The 18,834-nt window shown below is 44.2% G+C and overlaps 1 protein-coding gene across 5 annotated transcripts in view; it reads right to left on the bottom strand.

The window, feature by feature from the left end:
* The window catches only part of OFD1 (OFD1 centriole and centriolar satellite protein), a 136,102-nt gene that overhangs the window by 94,830 nt on the left and 22,438 nt on the right, over positions 1–18,834 (bottom strand). For all 5 annotated transcript variants that reach the window (XM_078775777.1, XM_078775885.1, XM_078775827.1 and 2 more), the window contains exons 2-4: positions 10,049–10,240; positions 9,877–9,945; positions 7,887–7,917 (exon numbers count right to left, since the gene is read on the bottom strand). In XM_078775777.1, the coding sequence (XP_078631903.1) occupies positions 7,887–7,917; positions 9,877–9,945; positions 10,049–10,240 (292 nt within the window). The remainder of the gene's footprint in view (positions 1–7,886; positions 7,918–9,876; positions 9,946–10,048; positions 10,241–18,834) is intronic.

Below are 18,834 nucleotides of genomic sequence, written 5' to 3'. Positions count from 1 at the left end.
TGAGGGGGAGCTTGAAGGTTGAGTGGGCGGTCCGGCCCCCGGGGAGAAGAGTGGCAGCAATTCCGGAAGAGGCAACAGCCAGAGCAATCATCTTTTTCTGCCTGATTTTTGACAGGAGGAGGTTCATAAGGAACGTTTTTCCAGTGCCTCCAGGTGCGTCCAGAAAGAACAATCCACCTTCAGAAGAGTGTATGCTCGCCAGCACATGCATGTAGATCTGTTCTTGCTCCACTGTCAGTCTTGGCTCGTTTTCATTGATGTAGTTTTCCAACTCTTGTGCGTTGTATGAAGTCTCTCGGAGTACTTCCCGAGCCAGGTGATTCTGTTGTTGTCGCTGTGTTACAGGAAGGCCAATGACCTCCAGCGAATGTCCTCCAAGAGAAAGCAGTTTGTCTTCTATGAGTACTAAGGCTTCATTGTAGATCGCATCGGAGTAGTCTGCTTCAGCATGAACCTGTCTTGCCCTGTGGAGAATGTCCTTGCTGAGATCGTCACGATGGTTATTCCACAGTTGTACCGGATTGGAGAGACCGCAAGTTTGTAGCATGATGGCAAAGAGATTTCTCAACAGGGCTGGAGAGCGTGAGACTGCTGCTTCTTCTAGAGTGGCATCCCAGTGGCTGTCATCCTCCAGAAGGCCATGCAGGTGGCAGGCTTGGCGGAAGGTGTCGCAAACCTGGCCGTTGAACGTTCTCAGTTCTTGGAAAGAGATGGGTCCTTTGACATGATGGAGTAGAAGGCGCAGGAAGAAGCATTCGAAATTGTTTGGATGTACAGTGTAGACTCGTCCAATTGCATCTGAACGGTGAATGTCAGGATGTCCCACAACTCGTGCTCCTTGTGTTCGTCGTTTCCACGTCTTACTGCCAACCACCCAGGTGTAGTACTGTGGGACTTCATTGTAGATGAGTGTTTTGGCGAATTCGTCTTGTTGACACAATTGGAAGAATGCGGTAAGTGTAGTTGAACTTGGTGGTTCTGCTGCTTTTTGCCTTGCGTTGCTTTCTGTGAAATACACTCTGGCCATTCTCAAGATGTACAGAAAGGTGTACAACGGTTGGGTAGCGTTCGTGGATAGGGAAGTTGAGAACTCTCCAGATAGCTTCGTTACTACTGACGTAACGCCCCAGCTGATATGACTCGATCTCGTCGTTTTTGTTCCTCTGAAGGCCGAACATCGCCATGTCCGAACCTTTGTTGATGTATTTGCACACGTATTTGATTGATTTCACTGAGTTGCAGAACTCAACATTGAGATGAGCCTTGAACATTTTAGAGAGAAGTGGACAGTATGGTACAATCCATCGGTTGTCAACGTCTATGCTTCTGGTCTCGGCAATTGAAATAGATGTTTCCGATCCACCGCTTTCAGGCTTTCTCCTCCGGTAAAGTGGGTATCTATCCAGACCAGTCTGCGTTTCCTTGAGAAATGCCCAAGGATATCGCTTGGTGCATTTACTGTCCTTCATACACGGAGACGATGGATTCAGCCGGCCGCAAGGGCCATGCACCATCTGCGTTATGACGATGTTGAACAGCTCTGGATCCTCATCAGGGTTTGGAAGTTCAGCACTGATAAAAGAGTCTACATTGGAAGCGTGGATCTTTTCTTCTAGCCACACCAGAATGTGGGCATGGGGCAGGCCTCGTTTCTGCCATTCAATGGTGTACATGAAGCATCAGACAGTCCCGAAAACTTTGCCCTTCTTAATCGTCTGCATGAGTTCCTTCTGTTTCTGGTGGAATACCCTTGCGACAATGTCATGGCGATGTGTTGGCTGCTGGTTGATCATCAACTCTCGCTTAATTTCTTCCCACTTTGGATTACAGGTGAAGGTAAGGAAAAGGTCGGGGCGACCGTAATTGTGTACGTATGCCATCGCATCCTGGGTCCGCTCGTGCATGTATCGGGGACCTCCGGTGAACGTGGATGGCAAGATGACCAGTTGTCCCATGTTCTAAACATCTCCGTCATTGTTGACAGCATCCCTGAGGTGTGCGTACGATTCTGCCCTCAGTTGACGTTGGTGGAGCCGGATAAAGAGGAGTCTCTCACTTTCGATTTTGGCATACATGTCGACGATGAACTGGTGGAACAGATCACGGCACTGCAGGATATGATTCGTGGAATTCTTTCTGACCATGATGTGGAAGGCATAGAAGTCATTCGCAGATACTTTCTTTCCCCGGCCGCCAGCTTGTTCAACTTCAAAATGATAGCCATCTTGTCCTTTCCAGAAAATCAGAGGGTACTGGAGGGCGTCATAGAATCGGTGAGTCTCTGAAATCCGCTTCGTGCTGTTGTCGCGAAGATGCAGGACGATGTCGCGATTGTTGTACTGCTCTCCTACCATGAGAACTGCAACGTCATTGTTGACTGGCTCGTTAAACCGACGTTCGTGCTCTCCGTGAGGACGTTTGTCAGCTCGAATTACGACCTTGTAATCAGGTGAAGGCATTCTCTCCAATGTCGACTTGAAGCTGTTGACCAGCGCATTATTTGAGTGGAGCATATCTTGTAAGGCGAGGATTAGTTCAGAGCGGAGGTTGGGGAAGTTCTGTCCTCGTCGGGCAGCTTCTTCTCGGTGGTCACCCATAAAATAGATTTGTAAAAATTTCGGTTGCTCACCTGGTTGAGGGTGGATAGAGCCAATGAGGTGGTATACCTGGCCTTGCACCTTGAATGTAGGCATGAATCCTTGCTCAGTGACGACGCGATCTGCTCCAAACGAAGTCATTTGGAACGAAGAGTTGTAATTACGGATTTCCTTCAGGAAGTGTCTGGATTGAGTCGTAGTTGATTGAAGTAGTTCTTTAAAAGGTTCCGGTGGAGATTGGAGAGAAGGCAAAAGGACATTGCCTCCCCTGCAACATATTCCTGGTGTTTCTCCCTTCCATTTCAAGGCATGGCAAAACTGACAGGTGAACGACATGGAGCCAATATCAAAGTTTGAGGAGTAGTCAGTGTTCGGATTGTAAGTGAATGCAGCCTTCTCCCATGCAATGGCCAGCTGCCGTCTGCCTGATGGTTGCCAGTTGTTGAGTCGTTTTTGGCGCTGTTCTTCTGTCTCCTGCTGTCTGGCCCTCGCCACGCGTTGTTGATTAGCGTTTAGACGTGCCTCTGTCTCATCTTCTGTCTCTCGCTGTCTGGCCCTCGCCAGACGTTGTTGATTGGCGTTTACACGTGCCTCTGTCTCATCTTCCGTCTCTCGCTGTCTGGCCCTCGCCAGACGTTGTTGATTGGCGTTTAGACGTACCTCTGTCTGATCTTCTGTCTCTCGCTGTCTGGCCCTCGCCAGACGTTGTTGATTGGCGTTTAGACGTGCCTCTGTCTCATCTTCTGTCTCTTGCTGTCTGAATCTAGAGACCCGTTCTTGATTGGCTTGTCGATGGTGAAAAGTATCTTCATCGGTTTCATGGAGTCTCCGATCAGCGATTTTCCTTGCGCGGGAGGTTGAACGTGACAAATTTCTTTTCTTCGGTGCCATTGCCTTTATCACAGTCAGTCTTCCAGTCACTCACTCGTAGACAAATTCAAAATACCAAATTCAAAATACTCGTAGACAAAATACCACGTTTACACGTGGTAAGAAACGATGCAAACGGAAGATTGCAACTCTGCGTCATGTCGTGGGCGTGGCCTCATGTTCCCAGGTGATTGGCTAACTCGAGTTCGAGCGAGCCATAATGCGCTACGTTATGGCAAAAAAATATGGATCTAAAGATGAAAGGGGAAAAAACCTATGTGGTGTGAATGGCAATGTTCCTCGCTGAAATGTGAAAAAACGCACTCGCTTTTTTCCCGCGACGCGTAACTGTGAGTTCATGGCAGCAAGGACCATCACGTGATCGCTCTGAGCGAATCAGCGCGCTGCTCTGATTCTGTGTATAATATTCCTCGCTGAAAAAAAATCTATGTGAAACATGCTACTATCTATGCTAAATCATGCTAAATCATGCTAAATGGTAATCGTGCTAAAATCTATGCTACTTGCTGTGAGTTTATGGCGGCACGGATGGAACATCACGTGATTGCTCTGAGCGAATCAGCGCGCTGCTTTTCCACCACCTCTGATTCTGTGTATAATATTCCTCGCTGGAAAAAAATCCATGTGAAACATGCTACTATCTATGCTTAATCATGCTAAATCATGCTAAATGCTAATCGTGCAAAAATCTATGCTACTTGCTGTGAGTTTATGGCGGCATGGATGGAACATCACGTGATCGCTCTGAGCGAATCAGCGCGCTGCTTTGCCACCGCCTCTGATTCTGTGTATAATATTCCTCGCTGAAAAAAAAATCTATGTGAAACATGCATCTATGCTAAATCATGCTAAATCATGCTAAATGCTAATCGTGCTAAAATCTATGCTACTTGCTGTGAGTTTATGGCGGCACGGATGGAACATCACGTGATCGCTCTGAGCGAATCAGCGTGCTGCTTTGCCACCGCCTCTGATTCCGTGCGCTGAAATGCGCTGAGGTAAATATGAATAAAAAATATGGATCGTCAAATATTTTGAGTTCGGCCATGTTCGTCCCAGGCTCAATGGCCATGTCTATGTCAAATATCAAGCACGTAAGCCTCTCCGTTTAGGAGTCTATCGGTAACATTACACACACACACACAAACTGTTATATATATATATATATATATATATATATATATATATATATATATATATATATATATAATTATATATATATATATATAATTATATATATATATATACATAATTATATATATATATACATAATTATATATATATATATATATATATATATATACTAGCTGAAAGCACCCGGTGTTACCCGGGTTCTTTTTGAATGAATTTACTACTATAATTCAGCTTTTACTCGCGGCCGTAGAAGATTGACTACTATAATTCAGCTCAGCTTTTAATTGCGAAATGGGCCCAGCCCTCCCGAAGCGGCCTCGACCGGCCTCACCACCTAGCCTATAATCTTCCTGGGGCCCATCCCGACATTTTAAGTTCTTTTTGAATTAATTTGCTACTATAATTCAGCTTTTACTCGCGGCCGTAAAAGATTGACTACCATAATTCAGCTCAGCTTTTAATTGTGAAATGGGCCCAGCCCGGCCGAGGTGGGACTCAACCGGCCTTGCCACCAAGCCTATAACTTTCCCGGGGCCCGTCCCGACATTTTTGGTTCTTTTTGAATGCATTTACTACTATAATTCAGCTTTTACTCACGGCCGTAGAAGATTGACTACTATAATTCAGCTCACCTTTTAATTGCGAAATGGGCCCAGCCCGACCGAGGTGGGTGGGCCTCGACCGGCCTCGCCGCCTAGCCTAAAACCTTCCCGGGGCCCGTCCCGACATTTTTTGTATTAGAGGTTTCTTCCTATCTTTCACAGTTCAAGAGATTAGCTTGTGCAGACAAACAAACAAAAACTTTCTTTTATATATCAGAAGATAAGATATATATATATAATATATATATATATATATTTTTTAAAAATAAATGTTTTGAAATAAGTTCAAATGATAAGTTTAAAGACATTCATGTAAAAGCTTATAATTCTTGTCGGCACCCACTTGTCCAGCATTAAGAGATGGAATGAATTCATATTCAACCTGTTTGCAAATTCCATTGTATCATCTCTAACCTCATCTACATTGAGACGATGTATGGATGTTTTATCTTCCCTTTCGGCTTGACTCACTCACTCGGCGTAATCATGCAATCTCACTTCGCCTGGGCGAACTATTGTTTAAATCTGCCCAGGTCGATTGAGTCATATGCAAATTGATAAGTGTATGCTGATTATGTACCCCAGCATCCCTCCCACCATCAGGTCTATGAGTGAATATAAGGCCACTCTTGGAGAGCTGTTATTCAGAATGGATCATAATGTTAGGAAATGTCACTGTGTTCTGGTTCTCTCGTGATCATGAAATAAATTATGCTTTCAATGTCTTCCGAGTTGAAGAGAGCTGAGTATCTTTCTTCGAGACAATCTTCATAAATTCCTTTCCAGAATTTTCCCAGTTTTTCTTTTTCGGGGGGAGTTGACACATTCTGCTTTTATTTCCCCAATTCACGGTAAAATCTATTTGGGTTACTTTCAAACAAGTGGTTTTGTTTTCTCCTGTTGTTTCCTTCTGACAACTAATGTGCACGGCTCTGTGATAGGCGGGTCGGGGCGGCGCTGCAAGGTGGACTGTGGTGATGCATTGATCGAGGTGCCGAGAAATTCCAGGGTATCGACCCTGATGGCAGACTTAAGTCCTGGCAATGAAGGTGGGAATAAAGTGAGAGGAATGCGACACAGTTAACTCAACCATCCCCGGGAATATTACCACAAATTACTACAACTGGAGGCAATCCGGGGTTCGGTGACGATCCTGAAAAGATTCCTTGGAACAAAACTCTGAAAAAATTGAATAGCTTGGTCCATGAACCGCGATCCCTTACCGAAGAGGAGGTGGATACTTTGGGTCCTCGGAGGACTCCGTTCCACCTCCTGAAACCCGCAACTGGAGATAACAACCAACGACACACACACACACACACACACACAAACACACACAAACACACAGACCTGGGAGAGCACAGTTCCACCTTCTGAAGCCCACATATGGAAACAATAACCAACAACACACACACACACACACACACACACACACACACACACACACACACACACACACACACACACACACACACGGTGGATACTTTGAGACCTGGTAGGTTCAACCGAAACCCATCATCCAAAACCAAGAAGAGCACACATACGCAAGCATGCATGTGCACACACACACAAACAAACACAATTTGAAACCTGGGAGGGCTCTGTTCCACCTTGTGAAACCCAGATATGGAGGTAACAACCAAAAAAAAAACACACACACACACACACACACACACACACACACACACACACACACACACACACACACACACACACACACACAGCCCCAACAATTGCAAAAAAAAAGAAGAAAGAAAAATATAAAAGAAAATATCAACAGATATACACCGACAACCGGGAAAATGATAGAGTAGGAAGGTATAAAAAAAATAAAGGGTTGGACAGATTGGGAGTGGACAAAGAAGGCTCTTTGGAATGGCTAAGAAGAGGTCAGCTCAACTGGGATGGAGAACAAATCATAATTAATGGCCAGGACCAAGGACACTACACCAATGGCTTTCAGAAAATGGTGGGACTGAGTCAATCAAACAAATATAGGTTCTGCAAGGTAGAAACAAGAGTACAAGTCACCTCCTATCAGGATGCATAAAAGTAATGTCAGAACAGCTGTACATCCAAAGGCACAACAAGGTATGTAGAGTAATCCACTGGCACATCTGCAAAAGTCTCAATATTTCAGTTCCAGGCAACTCGTGGAAGCATGAAAAAAAAAAGATTGATTTGGCTCCTTCGAAATATTCTTCTTCGTTTGTATGCAGCACAAGGCTGTGGGGTGGTAACATCACTGACTGAGGGCACGGCTATGCCACTGATGCAATGCAACCTGCTGGTTAGAGCAGGAATTTGTAATTTGTTCATGGTGCCGGCGATAGCTTGTCTACTCTTCGCGAAGGTCACCATGGGATCTTTAACATCCACCAACGAATGCTGATCGATGGGACGCCTGTTTAACGTCCATCTGAGGGACGGCACACACACTTATGAATCACCGTCTGTGAAACAATGGAAATGACAGTTTATGGCTGGGTCGGGATTCACACCCAAGTTAGACAGCTTAGAGGCGAGTGTGCGTACCTCTGTGCCTTCCTGTCAGCGCCGTTCATGAGATAAAAAGTGTTGGAGTGCTGGAGTATCAAACAGGTGAAAATGTCACAAAGAAGGGTTCTAATATTTAAATAGGAGATTTGTGTGCTTCACGTACCTTCAGGAAATCCCTCCGATTCTTTTTTCTCCTGAAGCACAATGTATTGCAAATTACATGTCATAAACCACAAGTGACGAAAACAAGAATTTCAACATTAACTTGAAAATAATCACTTTAAAAACTAGAGCAATGTGACTGAGTCGCCAATATGCCTCCGCGTAGTCCCTGCCCGTGACAACGGGTAGATGCCCTCATTGACTGTCCTAAAAATAAATAAGTTTGATTTAATTCCCTTCAGCTGTTCATGTATAAAATTTAAACAGACATAACAGATTTCACATCAATCGGTGAAGCGGTTTCGGAGAAGGGTTTTTTTTTTTTAATATCGGCTTTCAAGCTAATATGGCTGCCAAACCTCGTGGTTCCCCTCGTGGTCCCCCTGTACTGTCTTTCCCTCGTGGTCCCCGTGTGCTGTCTTTCCCTCGTGGTCCCCCTGTACTGTTTCTCCCTCGTGGTCCCCCTGTACTGTTTCTCCCTCGTGGTCCCCGTGTGCTGTCTTTCCCTCGCGGTCCCCGTGTGCTGTCTTTCCCTCGTGGTCCCCCTGTACTGTCTTTCCCTCGCGGTCCCCGTGTGCTGTCTTTCCCTCGTGGTGCCCGTGTGCTGTCTTTCCCTCATGGTCCCCCTGTGCTGTCTTTCCCTCGCGGTCCCCCTGTGCTGTCTTTCCCTCATGGTCCCCCTGTACTGTCTTTCCCTCGCGGTCCCCCTGTGCTGTCTTTCCCTCGTGGTCCCCCCGCCCCGTGTACTGTCTTTCCCTCGCGGTCCCCGTGTGCTGTCTTTCCCTCGCGGTCCCCGTGTGCTGTCTTTCCCTCGCGGTCCCCCTGTACTGTCTTTCCCTCGCAGTCCCCCTGTACTGTCTTTCCCTCGCAGTCCCCCTGTGCTGTCTTTCCCTCGTGGTCCCCCTGTGCTGTCTTTCCCTCACGGTCCCCCTGTGCTGTCTTTCCCTCGTGGTTGTCAGCTCTTTCACGAGCCTTGATTCAGTATACAAAAAAAACCACATGACATATGACCTTTAAAATGTACATTCTGCATATGTATGGGTAGAGGATCACGTTTGTGAAGTTTCGCTTTGATCGGATAAGGTTCGTTTTTCTATCCAAGATGGCTGCCAAACCACGTGAACTATGACGTCATCATTTTCAAACTACATTCAACAATGGTGTTAGATGCCGTTTGTAAAGTTTTGCTTTGATAGGGCAAGCGGTTTCTGAGATGTACTTATTTAATACCAATATGGCTGCCACACCATGTAACCGATGACGTTTTCGCGATCAACTTTTAATTGCCATGCCTCGTCGATGACACACGTAAAGTTTCTAGTCGATCACTTCGGTTTGGGAGAAGATGTTTTTTTTTAAGGCTTTAGGTTAAATCCAATATGGCTGCCAAACCATGTGTTCTATGATGTTATAAATGTAATATTCCAATACAAGTTGGTCATAGATCATATGCATACAATTTCAGATTTTTAGGATAAGGCATTCAATTTAAACATTTATGGCTTGTATACCACTTCACCGATGATGTAATTATTATCATGCTTTTGTTCCCCATTGGGAGTACGTGACAATGTGCCAAGTTTCAAATTTCTCCATTCAGTGGTTTCCGAGAATTAATTTTTTAATTATTTGCGTTTAATCCAAGATGGCAGCCATACCACATGACTTATGACGTCACAATTATCATAAAACATTCTGCATGGGTGTCACTCCTACCCTGAAAGTTTCATCTCAATCGGACATGTGGCTGCTGAGAAAAACGAGGTTTAGCCCGTACCGACGGATGGACGGACAACCCAAAAACACAATGCCTCGGGCCTCCTTTGGGGCATCAAAATTAAACTTGCAACAAACATGTGCTTTTCGTTTGATTTCAACAGTGCTCGTGGAAACGGATTTGTTTAACATTGAAGGTTGTTTGTGAATTAATGTCTGTGTAATCTGCAAATGGAGTTGAAAACATTCGTGTACAATCCTGCGAATGCATATACCAGGCTCGCTCGAAGATCAGAGTACGGATTTACTCGCAGCAGCCGCAGCAGATCGGAACTCGACAGAACCTGCAAAAAAATGAAATGGAATGAGCACAGCAACAGCAACACTCTCTCAAACAATAAAAGGTTCCATTCTATGGGTACAAGGAGGATTCGAAACAGCACATACCTTGTCTCCTCGCAATCCGCTCTCCGGCCCGAATACCGACAAGCTGTAGTCGTAGCGACATCGGCGCAGGTGATGGTACACCAAGCTGTCCGCCGCCGTACGCAACAAGCCTTCGGGAGGCCTTCCCCCTCCTGGTCCGAGGCCTCGTTCCCACGGGCCGAGCTCTCGGATAAGTTGGTTCCTCAAGTGACTCTGTGAGATGTTTGGCGATACACGTACAGAGCGGTTGTGGAGAATCGTGCGGTGCGGAAATGTGTTGAATCGTTCTACACCGTGCTTTCCCACCACCACCACGTACCACACACCGCGTACCATGCGCCACACTCTGCACCGTGTGCATTGCTCCTGTGACAGAGCTCTCCTTCATGCATAAATGTGTGTTTGAGAGCCCGACATTCCCCCCCAACATTAAGGTTCTATTGGACTGCATTACAAAAAGGAGATTGACACAACACGTCTGAATTCGATTTCAGAAAGGAATGGACAAGGGAAAAGATCACTACTCAGCTGTTAAAAGATCATTGGGTGTACCAGATGAGTATTGGAGCAGTGCACTCTTTGGTACACACAAGACAACGTGACAGGTGAAACATACAGGTGCAACAGGTGCAGGGATGATTTGCAAATGCATGTTAAAACATTCTCATGGAACCCTCAGTTAAATTGTTCATTGGCATCACACAGGATGGAACATTAATCATCTACATAATATGTACACAAAATGGCAGATTTGTATGTACACATTTGTATGTACATATGAGTGTTCATTTGTTTCCTTTTTCCCTTTTTCACATTGAGTGAATGTAACAATGGGTGATACAAACAATTACACTCTTGAACAACAGGTTGGTTGTCAGTGTCTGGGTTGACAAACGTCCACAAAGAGGGAAAACCAGGGAAGAGATGAGCGTCGACTTCCAGCAACAATTCCACCAAAAGGCTCCTGATAAAATGACAATTCTGTATAGGGAGCATAAACTCTTTGCAACATGCAACAAAAAATACATGCCAAAAACTGGAAGGCCATCAACCAGATGTCAGCAGTGCGAATTGGTCGAAGAGTTTGATGCCAGGTCACCAAAAACCGTGGACCCGTAAACGATCTGCGGAGCTTGGGATACCACGTTCGACAATGAAAAAACACATGAAGGTTCACCTACAATTGCACCCGGACCCGTAAACGATCCGTGGAGCTTGGAATACCACGTTCGACAATGTAAAAACACGTGAAGGTTCACTTACAATTGCACCCGGACCCGTAACCGATCCGTGGAGCGTGGAATACCACGTTCGACAATGAAAAAACACATGAAGGTTCACCTACAATTGCACACGGACCCGTAAATGATCCGTGGAGCTTGGGATACCACGTTCGACAATGAAAAAACACATGAAGGTTCACCTACAATTGCACCCGGACCGGTAAACGATCCGTGGAGCTTGGGATACCACGTTTGTCAATGAAAAAACACATGAAAATTCACCTGCAATTGCACCCGGACCCGTAAACGATCCGTGGAGCTTGGGATACTACGTTGAACAATGAAAAAACACATGAAGGTTCACCTACAATTGCACCCGGACCCGTAAACGATCCGTGGAGCTTGGAATACCACGTTAGACAATGTAAAAACACGTGAAGGTTCACTTACAATTGCACCCGGACCCGCAAACGATCCGTGGAGCTTGGAATACCACGTTCGACAATGAAAAAACACATGAAGGTTCATCTACAATTGCACCCGGACCCGTAAACGATACGCGGCGCTTGGAATACCACGTTTGACAATGTAAAAACACATGAAGGTTCACCTACAATTGCACCCGGACCCGTAAATGATCCGTGGAGCTTGGAATACCACGTTGGACAATGTAAAAACACATGAAGGTTCACCTACAATTGCACCCGGACCCATAAATGATCCGTGGAGCTTGGGATACCACGTTTGACAATGTAAAAACACATGAAGGTTCATCTACAATTGCACCCCGACCCGTAAATGATCCGTGGAGCTTGGGATACCATGTTCGACAATGAAAAAACACATGAAGGTTCACCTACAATTGCACCCATATCACACAATGTCGGTTCTAAGGTTATCAGACAATGATTTAAACCACGGACTGGATGCATGTGAAAGGATGCTTTAGACATTTAACATAATCCAAAAACGTGGAAAGGTGATCTTCAGTGATCAATATGCCATATATATGCTGAATATACTGAAGCTCACGAGCATGGAACATTGTGTTCTGGTTCAAGGAGAACCCACATTTTTCTGAGGAAGTGGAACATCATCCTCCACATGTCATGATATGGCCTGGGATGGATAGTAGTCGGGAGATAATGGGGCTTCCAGGACACCCATGTATTTAGATGGGACTTTTCCCCAAACTGCCCATTTTTCCACTTATTACCGCGACACCCCTTTCTCCTTTTACATGTAAGTGAATGGGGGAGTCCTTACTTAACCTCCAAGAACCACGCGACATTCAAAATTCCTCATTGATCCTGTGAATATTTGCTCATTTTCTAATTTTTAAAACAACTCCATTCTCTTATGGAACTCATCCCCATCTAGGATATTGATAAACTTTACATTAAGCACCTTTCTCTGTGCGTTTATAAAATGATATGTTTCACGGAGGGACCTGGTCTGTCCTCCTCCTGATCCACATACCATTTTAAAATTATAATATTTATTATCTGGTTGATAACCATCAACGTTCTCACTCCACTCTAATATATTTTTCTTCCCGCCCTCCATTACCCCACTTAACAAATGAATACGTTTATCAGTCTTGAGGACCTTCTGACCAGTGATCCTCTCAACCTCTCGGATCTGGTATTTCTCACACTCATTATGTTTTCCATCTATATACCAATCTTGAGATTTTCTCCATTCTTTATTCCATTTATATATAACCAAAAGGTACACACATGACACCACCATCTAAAATATATCGTTTATCATCATATGCTCCTAGTGCTAGTTTATTTATCTCTTCTGAATATAATTCATGCTTATAACTCCTAATCCCTTTTACCTTTCTATACTGTTCCTCCCCACTCATCAAACATTGATAATAATGACCAAAATTGATACTTTCTTTAATTACATTTTTCTTAATCCCCTTGAGCTTCTGATCACACTTCTCCACATTCCCAACTCTATATTTATACGCATAAGCCTTTGCTCTCAATGCTATGAACTCACTCAGAATATTTCCACCAAGCTCATCCTTGAACTTTCCAATCACCTTTTTATTTTGATTCGAGAACAATTCACTCTTTTGACCATAGTTGCTTGTATCATAAATTACAGAATCAGCTTTCATATCATCATAGACGTCATCTGTCTTGATACTCAGAATGAAGCTGTCCGTATCCATATACATCAACATGACGTTATCATCATACTTTGTTTTCAAATTCTCATAATAATATTCATACATCAGTAGTTTTGATAGATCGAGAACAGTAGTACCAATATAAATCGGTTTATCCATCTCAATTTCTTCTTTCATCATATGAACAGCACAAAAGTTTTCTGTAAAGATTTCAACACGCTCAAAGCTCGGTCTGTTGATTAGTTTGGAAGTTTGTTCCCAGGAAGTTGTCAACTTGATATTTTGTCTCTTTCTAACATTTTCCATAGTCTTCCCAAACACCGCGTTATTCATCAACTTGTAAAAATCTTTCTCAAAGTCAGTCTTTCCAAGCGTTCTCTTTCGAGTGTTAAAATCAATATATTTCATTAACCAATAACTCTGTTTGAATTTCAGGACCCGATGAACTTTCTCAACAATTAGACCATGTTTCACAAATTGTAAAAGATTTCTCTGATGTAGTACATAGTTCTTCTTATCAAAGAATGTTGTTAAAAGTTTTTCTGTTCTTGATTCCTTATCAAATGATTTCTGATATTCACTGAACCACTCTGGGTTTGTTAATTCTTTCTCACACCCGAAAGGAAGATCTTTATGTTTCTCAAAGAGTTCTTTTGGATACTTTAGATCAACCTCCAGGAAATACCCTTCTTTCCTTTCATTCAACTCTTTTTGTGTTGAACTCAGAATCTTTTCTAGAACACGCTCATGATCACTCTCCCATTTCAATCCTCCATAAGGTTGTGCTTGGGACATTGCCCACCCATAGAGGTTGTTGGCGTCATAATACATGAGATAGGAACTATATTTCTTTGGATCATAATCTGGAAGATATTTGTTATTTGCTTTTGAATATCTTGATGAGCAGACTTGTGAAATTCCCCCTCTCTTTGCTCTCTCTATCATCAGGAGCATATCAACATCGGTTATCAAATCCAAATCTTGTTTAGTCATTTTTAACATAGCACTCCAAGCAAGACCCGGTGCTGTGAAATAATGAGCAGGGTCCAAGCCATATCCAGAAAGACACACGGATCTAAATGCTTCGAATACATCTGCTAGAAGAAGGACATCAGTCTTGAGATAGAGATCATGATAATCACCCATATTATTGATATTGTATTTTTTCCAAACATTTTGAGCATGTACATAATCATCATCTGAAACATTGCTATTATTTAGAATATTATAAAATCTTCTTTTGGAGGAAGTTTCTTTTCATCAAATCTTTTAAATGAATCCATATAGTCGTACGGGTAAATTCCCTTTTGTGTTAGGAGTTCCGTATCCTCCTAATTACTCTCCAAACATGGAAATTTTTTCAAATTTTTAACTAGGTTAGCAAGAGGACTAGCCATGAATTTATATGTATCCAAGAATCGAATTCTTGTAGTTGGTCTTGTTGGAATGATTTTTGTAAAGGAGATGTATTTTTGATCTGTACTTGGAATAGCACTGATACTCCCAGGAGTCTTTGACAACTCTTTAATAAACAAGTGTGTATCATAATGAGCGTTGTTATGAAGAAAGACAGGAATGACCGAGGGGAGTTTATAATTAATATTACAACTTTGATGAGCCGGACCTCTATATTTACCAGTGAGATGGCAATGATCTCTAACCTTTAGGCTTTCACCAATTTTCTCCTCACAAATATGACAGACATTGTTTTTTCTAAATTTCCTTTTCTCTTCACTCGTCAAGTACATTGTTCGATTAACCACGATAATGAGAGAAACCAATAAACCACAGTCTTTTTCTAGTCGTTTCACAAACTCCTCTGGGGCATTTGAGCCTCTATACTCCTCTAACTTGTTATATTCACCACCAACGGATGATTTGATATAATAACAAAATCCGCAAGGAGTATGTTTTTGATACTTATTTGTGTATGATTCTTTTGGATCTGGAGCCGCTGTTGCTATTTTCTCCAAGATACTCTCAAAATCAGCATATATCACAAAAGGATGTTTAATTGTTTTATTTTGATCTTTGAATGAAATTTTAGAACCAGGCTTTGGAAGTGTAATGACTGTTGCTTTCTCATTTGAACAATATTGTTTATGAGCATCCAATCTCTCCTGTGAATGAAATGTATTCAAACACCGACGACATGGATAAACTTTACATTTTCTAAAATAGACTTGTGATTTAATCAATCTTGAAAAGTTCTTGATATAAGCATAATGTTCAATTTCACCAGATCAAAAATACAAGAGGTCAACATGTTTTTCTTTCTCATCATCTGAGATTTGTAAAATCTGTACTTTATTATTTTCAGTCAACCCATAAACATTTATAGAAATATTATTTAACTTTTCAAACTTTGAGATATTATTAAGAGTCATCGGAAATTTCAAATTTCCCATATTCAATTCATTTTCATATTTCATATAATTGCTTACTCTTTCAGCATGTTCTTTTGCTGGATGTAGATATGCCAGTACAGACCACAAGAAGCACTTGTTATCAGTATTCTGAATATTTACTATAGCATTTTTATCTTTGATGATTTTAGGAAGTTGAATATATTGTTGCAGAGATGAGGACTGTATATTTTTTGATTGTGTGCTGTACTATTATTATTATTGTTTATTCTGCGCCCCCCTACCTCCGGAGCTGTGTAAAGGTGAAAGGGCATCCCATAATTAGTCCACAAGCATACACATCAGCCAAATAATATAATACCCCTGTTGATAGTTATATCTTATTCTGTGTTTTAGGGTAAGGCTGTGTCTCCCATTAATTGAAGTACTCCATTGCACCAGTGAAAGAGAATAGATCCCCTTTCATTCCCATCCCCAAAAATCCCCATTTCCTTTTACACCCCCTTCCGTCATTGCCGGGCCTCGATTGCCGAATTACCTCCCCTCCAATAACCGCCATTGAACCTGTGCTCTCGTCGGAGAAGAAAGGCGTGCCCGCCCGTCGTCATCAAGGGCGGAGCCAGAGGGTCGCGCGACCAACCAGGGCCGAGGTGAGCACCCCGATGGGCGTGTCCAAAAGGCCGGCGGCTTAATCGCCGGAGGCGTTATAAAGGCGCGCACGCAGGAAGCAAGTGAGTCGGTTGCCAGTAGAGGGTCCGTGAAGAGTTGGTCACAAAGAGTTGGTCGTCAAGAAAGAGTCCTGAAGCTTGTGAGGGAAGGAGAGAGAACCCGTCACACCAACCCCCCAAGCTCCGCGTTGGCTCCACCAAGCGTTCACCTCCACCAAGGCTCCACCAAGCTCCACGTTGGCTCCACCAAGCGTTCACCTCCACCAAAGCTCCACCAAGGCTCCACCAAGCTCCGCGTTGGCTCCACCAAGCGTTCACCTCCATCAAAGCTCCACCAAGCTCCGCGTTGGCTCCACCAAGCGTTCACCTCCACCAAGGCTCCACCAAGCTCCGTGTTGGCTCCACCAAGCGTTCACCTCCACCAATGCTCCGCCAAGCTCCGCGTTGGCTCCACCAAGCGTTCACCTCCAGCCATCCACCTCCTGCCATTCCTGTCATTCCCCGCGTGAGTCTGTCTTCTGTTTGTTCTGTCCTGGGTTAATTAAGTCTGCATAAGCTAGTATTTTCCCTGTGTCACCTGCGTCTTATGTGTTTGTAAATAAACGTGACTGCTTTCTTTTTGCTTGTGTGTAAATAGTCAATAAATTCAGTAGTATTTCCAAACCTTTCTTTGCCTTCGTTTTCCTCTTTGCATTCGTCGCCTTTGTCTTTTCCCTATTGACTAGCTGCGGTGCGACCCGGCCAACGTTTGGGTGGAATCGGGTGAGTCGGGGATCCTGTTAGGTCGCGGTAATACACCACCGCTCGGTCATCATAACATCTAAACCGCGATCTGTAACAATTGGTGTCTGGGAGTGAGATTCGGGACCCGAACCAAATTTTTAAAACATCTAAAAAAAAAATTTGGTCAAAAATTTGGAGCGGCCGAAATTTGTTTTGTTTTACAAAACCCGAATTTTGAAATCGCGCCATGGCTGGTCAAGGCGACGGGATGCCGGTGGGTGAGCTAGAAGAGGGGTTAGGAGTAACCCAGGATCAAATGGAGGGGAGCAATGAGGAGGTGGTTGAGGGAGTATCAGGCGCGCAAAATGGCGTGCTCGCGCACGTGGTTGAAGAGTCCCAAAATAGCGGCGCAGTGGAGGGCGAGCCCGCGGTGGCGGCTGGGGACGCTGGGCAAACCGGGTTTGACCTCAGATTATTCTTGACCCAACTGAATGCAAAAATGGATAGGATGGGGGGCCAAATGGGGGTAATGAGGGACGAAGCGAGGAGTACCGGTGAGGGATTAAAACATGGGTTAATGGGGGTGGAAAATAGAATGGCTGCCCAGGAGAATCAGTTAGAAGAGGTGAAAAATGGGTTAATGGGGTTAGAAAATAGGATGGAGGACAAATTGCAGGAAATAGGGGAACAATCTGCCCGGGAAATCAAACGGATGGGGAACCAGATAGAGGAGGTGCAAATCGGGTTAGAAGGTAAACTGGATGCTCAGAGGGATGAATTGGGACAGATGAGGGTAGCATCCACAAAAGAGAGGGAGGAGATGAAAGAGGAGATACGACGAGGTGTGGGTGAGGAGGTTTCGGGGCTACGCGAGGAGGTAAAGCGAGGTGAGAAGCGTATGGAGAAAGAGGTGAGAAATAATACGGCAAAGTTACAAGGGGGAATAGAAGATCTGACGGAGGAGGTGGAACAGCTGACGGAGGGACAAAAAGAACTAGTGGAGCAGGTTCAAAAGAACACTGCGGTACTAGGAGGGTTAAAGGCGACACAAAAAGAAATTAAAAACGAATTAATAGCGACGCAGAGGCAATGTCAGATGGTACGGGAGGAACTGACAATGAGGGTGGACGAGGTGACAGAGATAATGGAGACAAAGGACCGGCAGGTGAGGATGCACATAGAGACGGTCACGGTAGCCTTAGAGGACGAACTTGAGGAGACGCACCGAGAAATAAAAGAGGTTAAACAAAAATTAGAGGAAGTGGAAGAAGAGGTGAGTGAAATTAAGAAGGGACGGACAGAAACTAAAAGAGAAATCCAGGAGGAGGTGATGGAATATGTGCAAGGTCGGTGCTCAACTCATGATGTGATGCTCACTAACCGAATAAAGAGTTTGCAGGTGGCAAAGGAGGTGCGACGACGAGGTACCGAGGTGAGTGGCAATGTATATGATGTGAGGAAAGCTTCAGTCGGCTTGGGGATTGGTTTGGATCCGGGTGTTCGTGAAAGGCCGTTGGTGAAGTGTGCGACAGGTCTGGTGTGTGAAAAAAGAGGTGTGCGAGAATGTCCGACCATGGGGTGTGTGAGGAAAAAGTGCACGCCGAGGAGTGAGTGTGCCGTCAAGAGTGAGTTGGACGTAGCGCGTGTGCGAGGGAGCACATGGAAGCGCGGTGTGGTG

Source organism: Myxine glutinosa, chromosome 1 (assembly GCF_964187855.1).
Source record: "Myxine glutinosa chromosome 1, kmMyxGlut1.1, whole genome shotgun sequence".
NCBI lineage: Eukaryota > Metazoa > Chordata > Myxini > Myxiniformes > Myxinidae > Myxine > Myxine glutinosa.
Note: the sequence above shows the minus strand (reverse complement) of the source record. Positions and strands in the feature narration are given on the sequence as shown.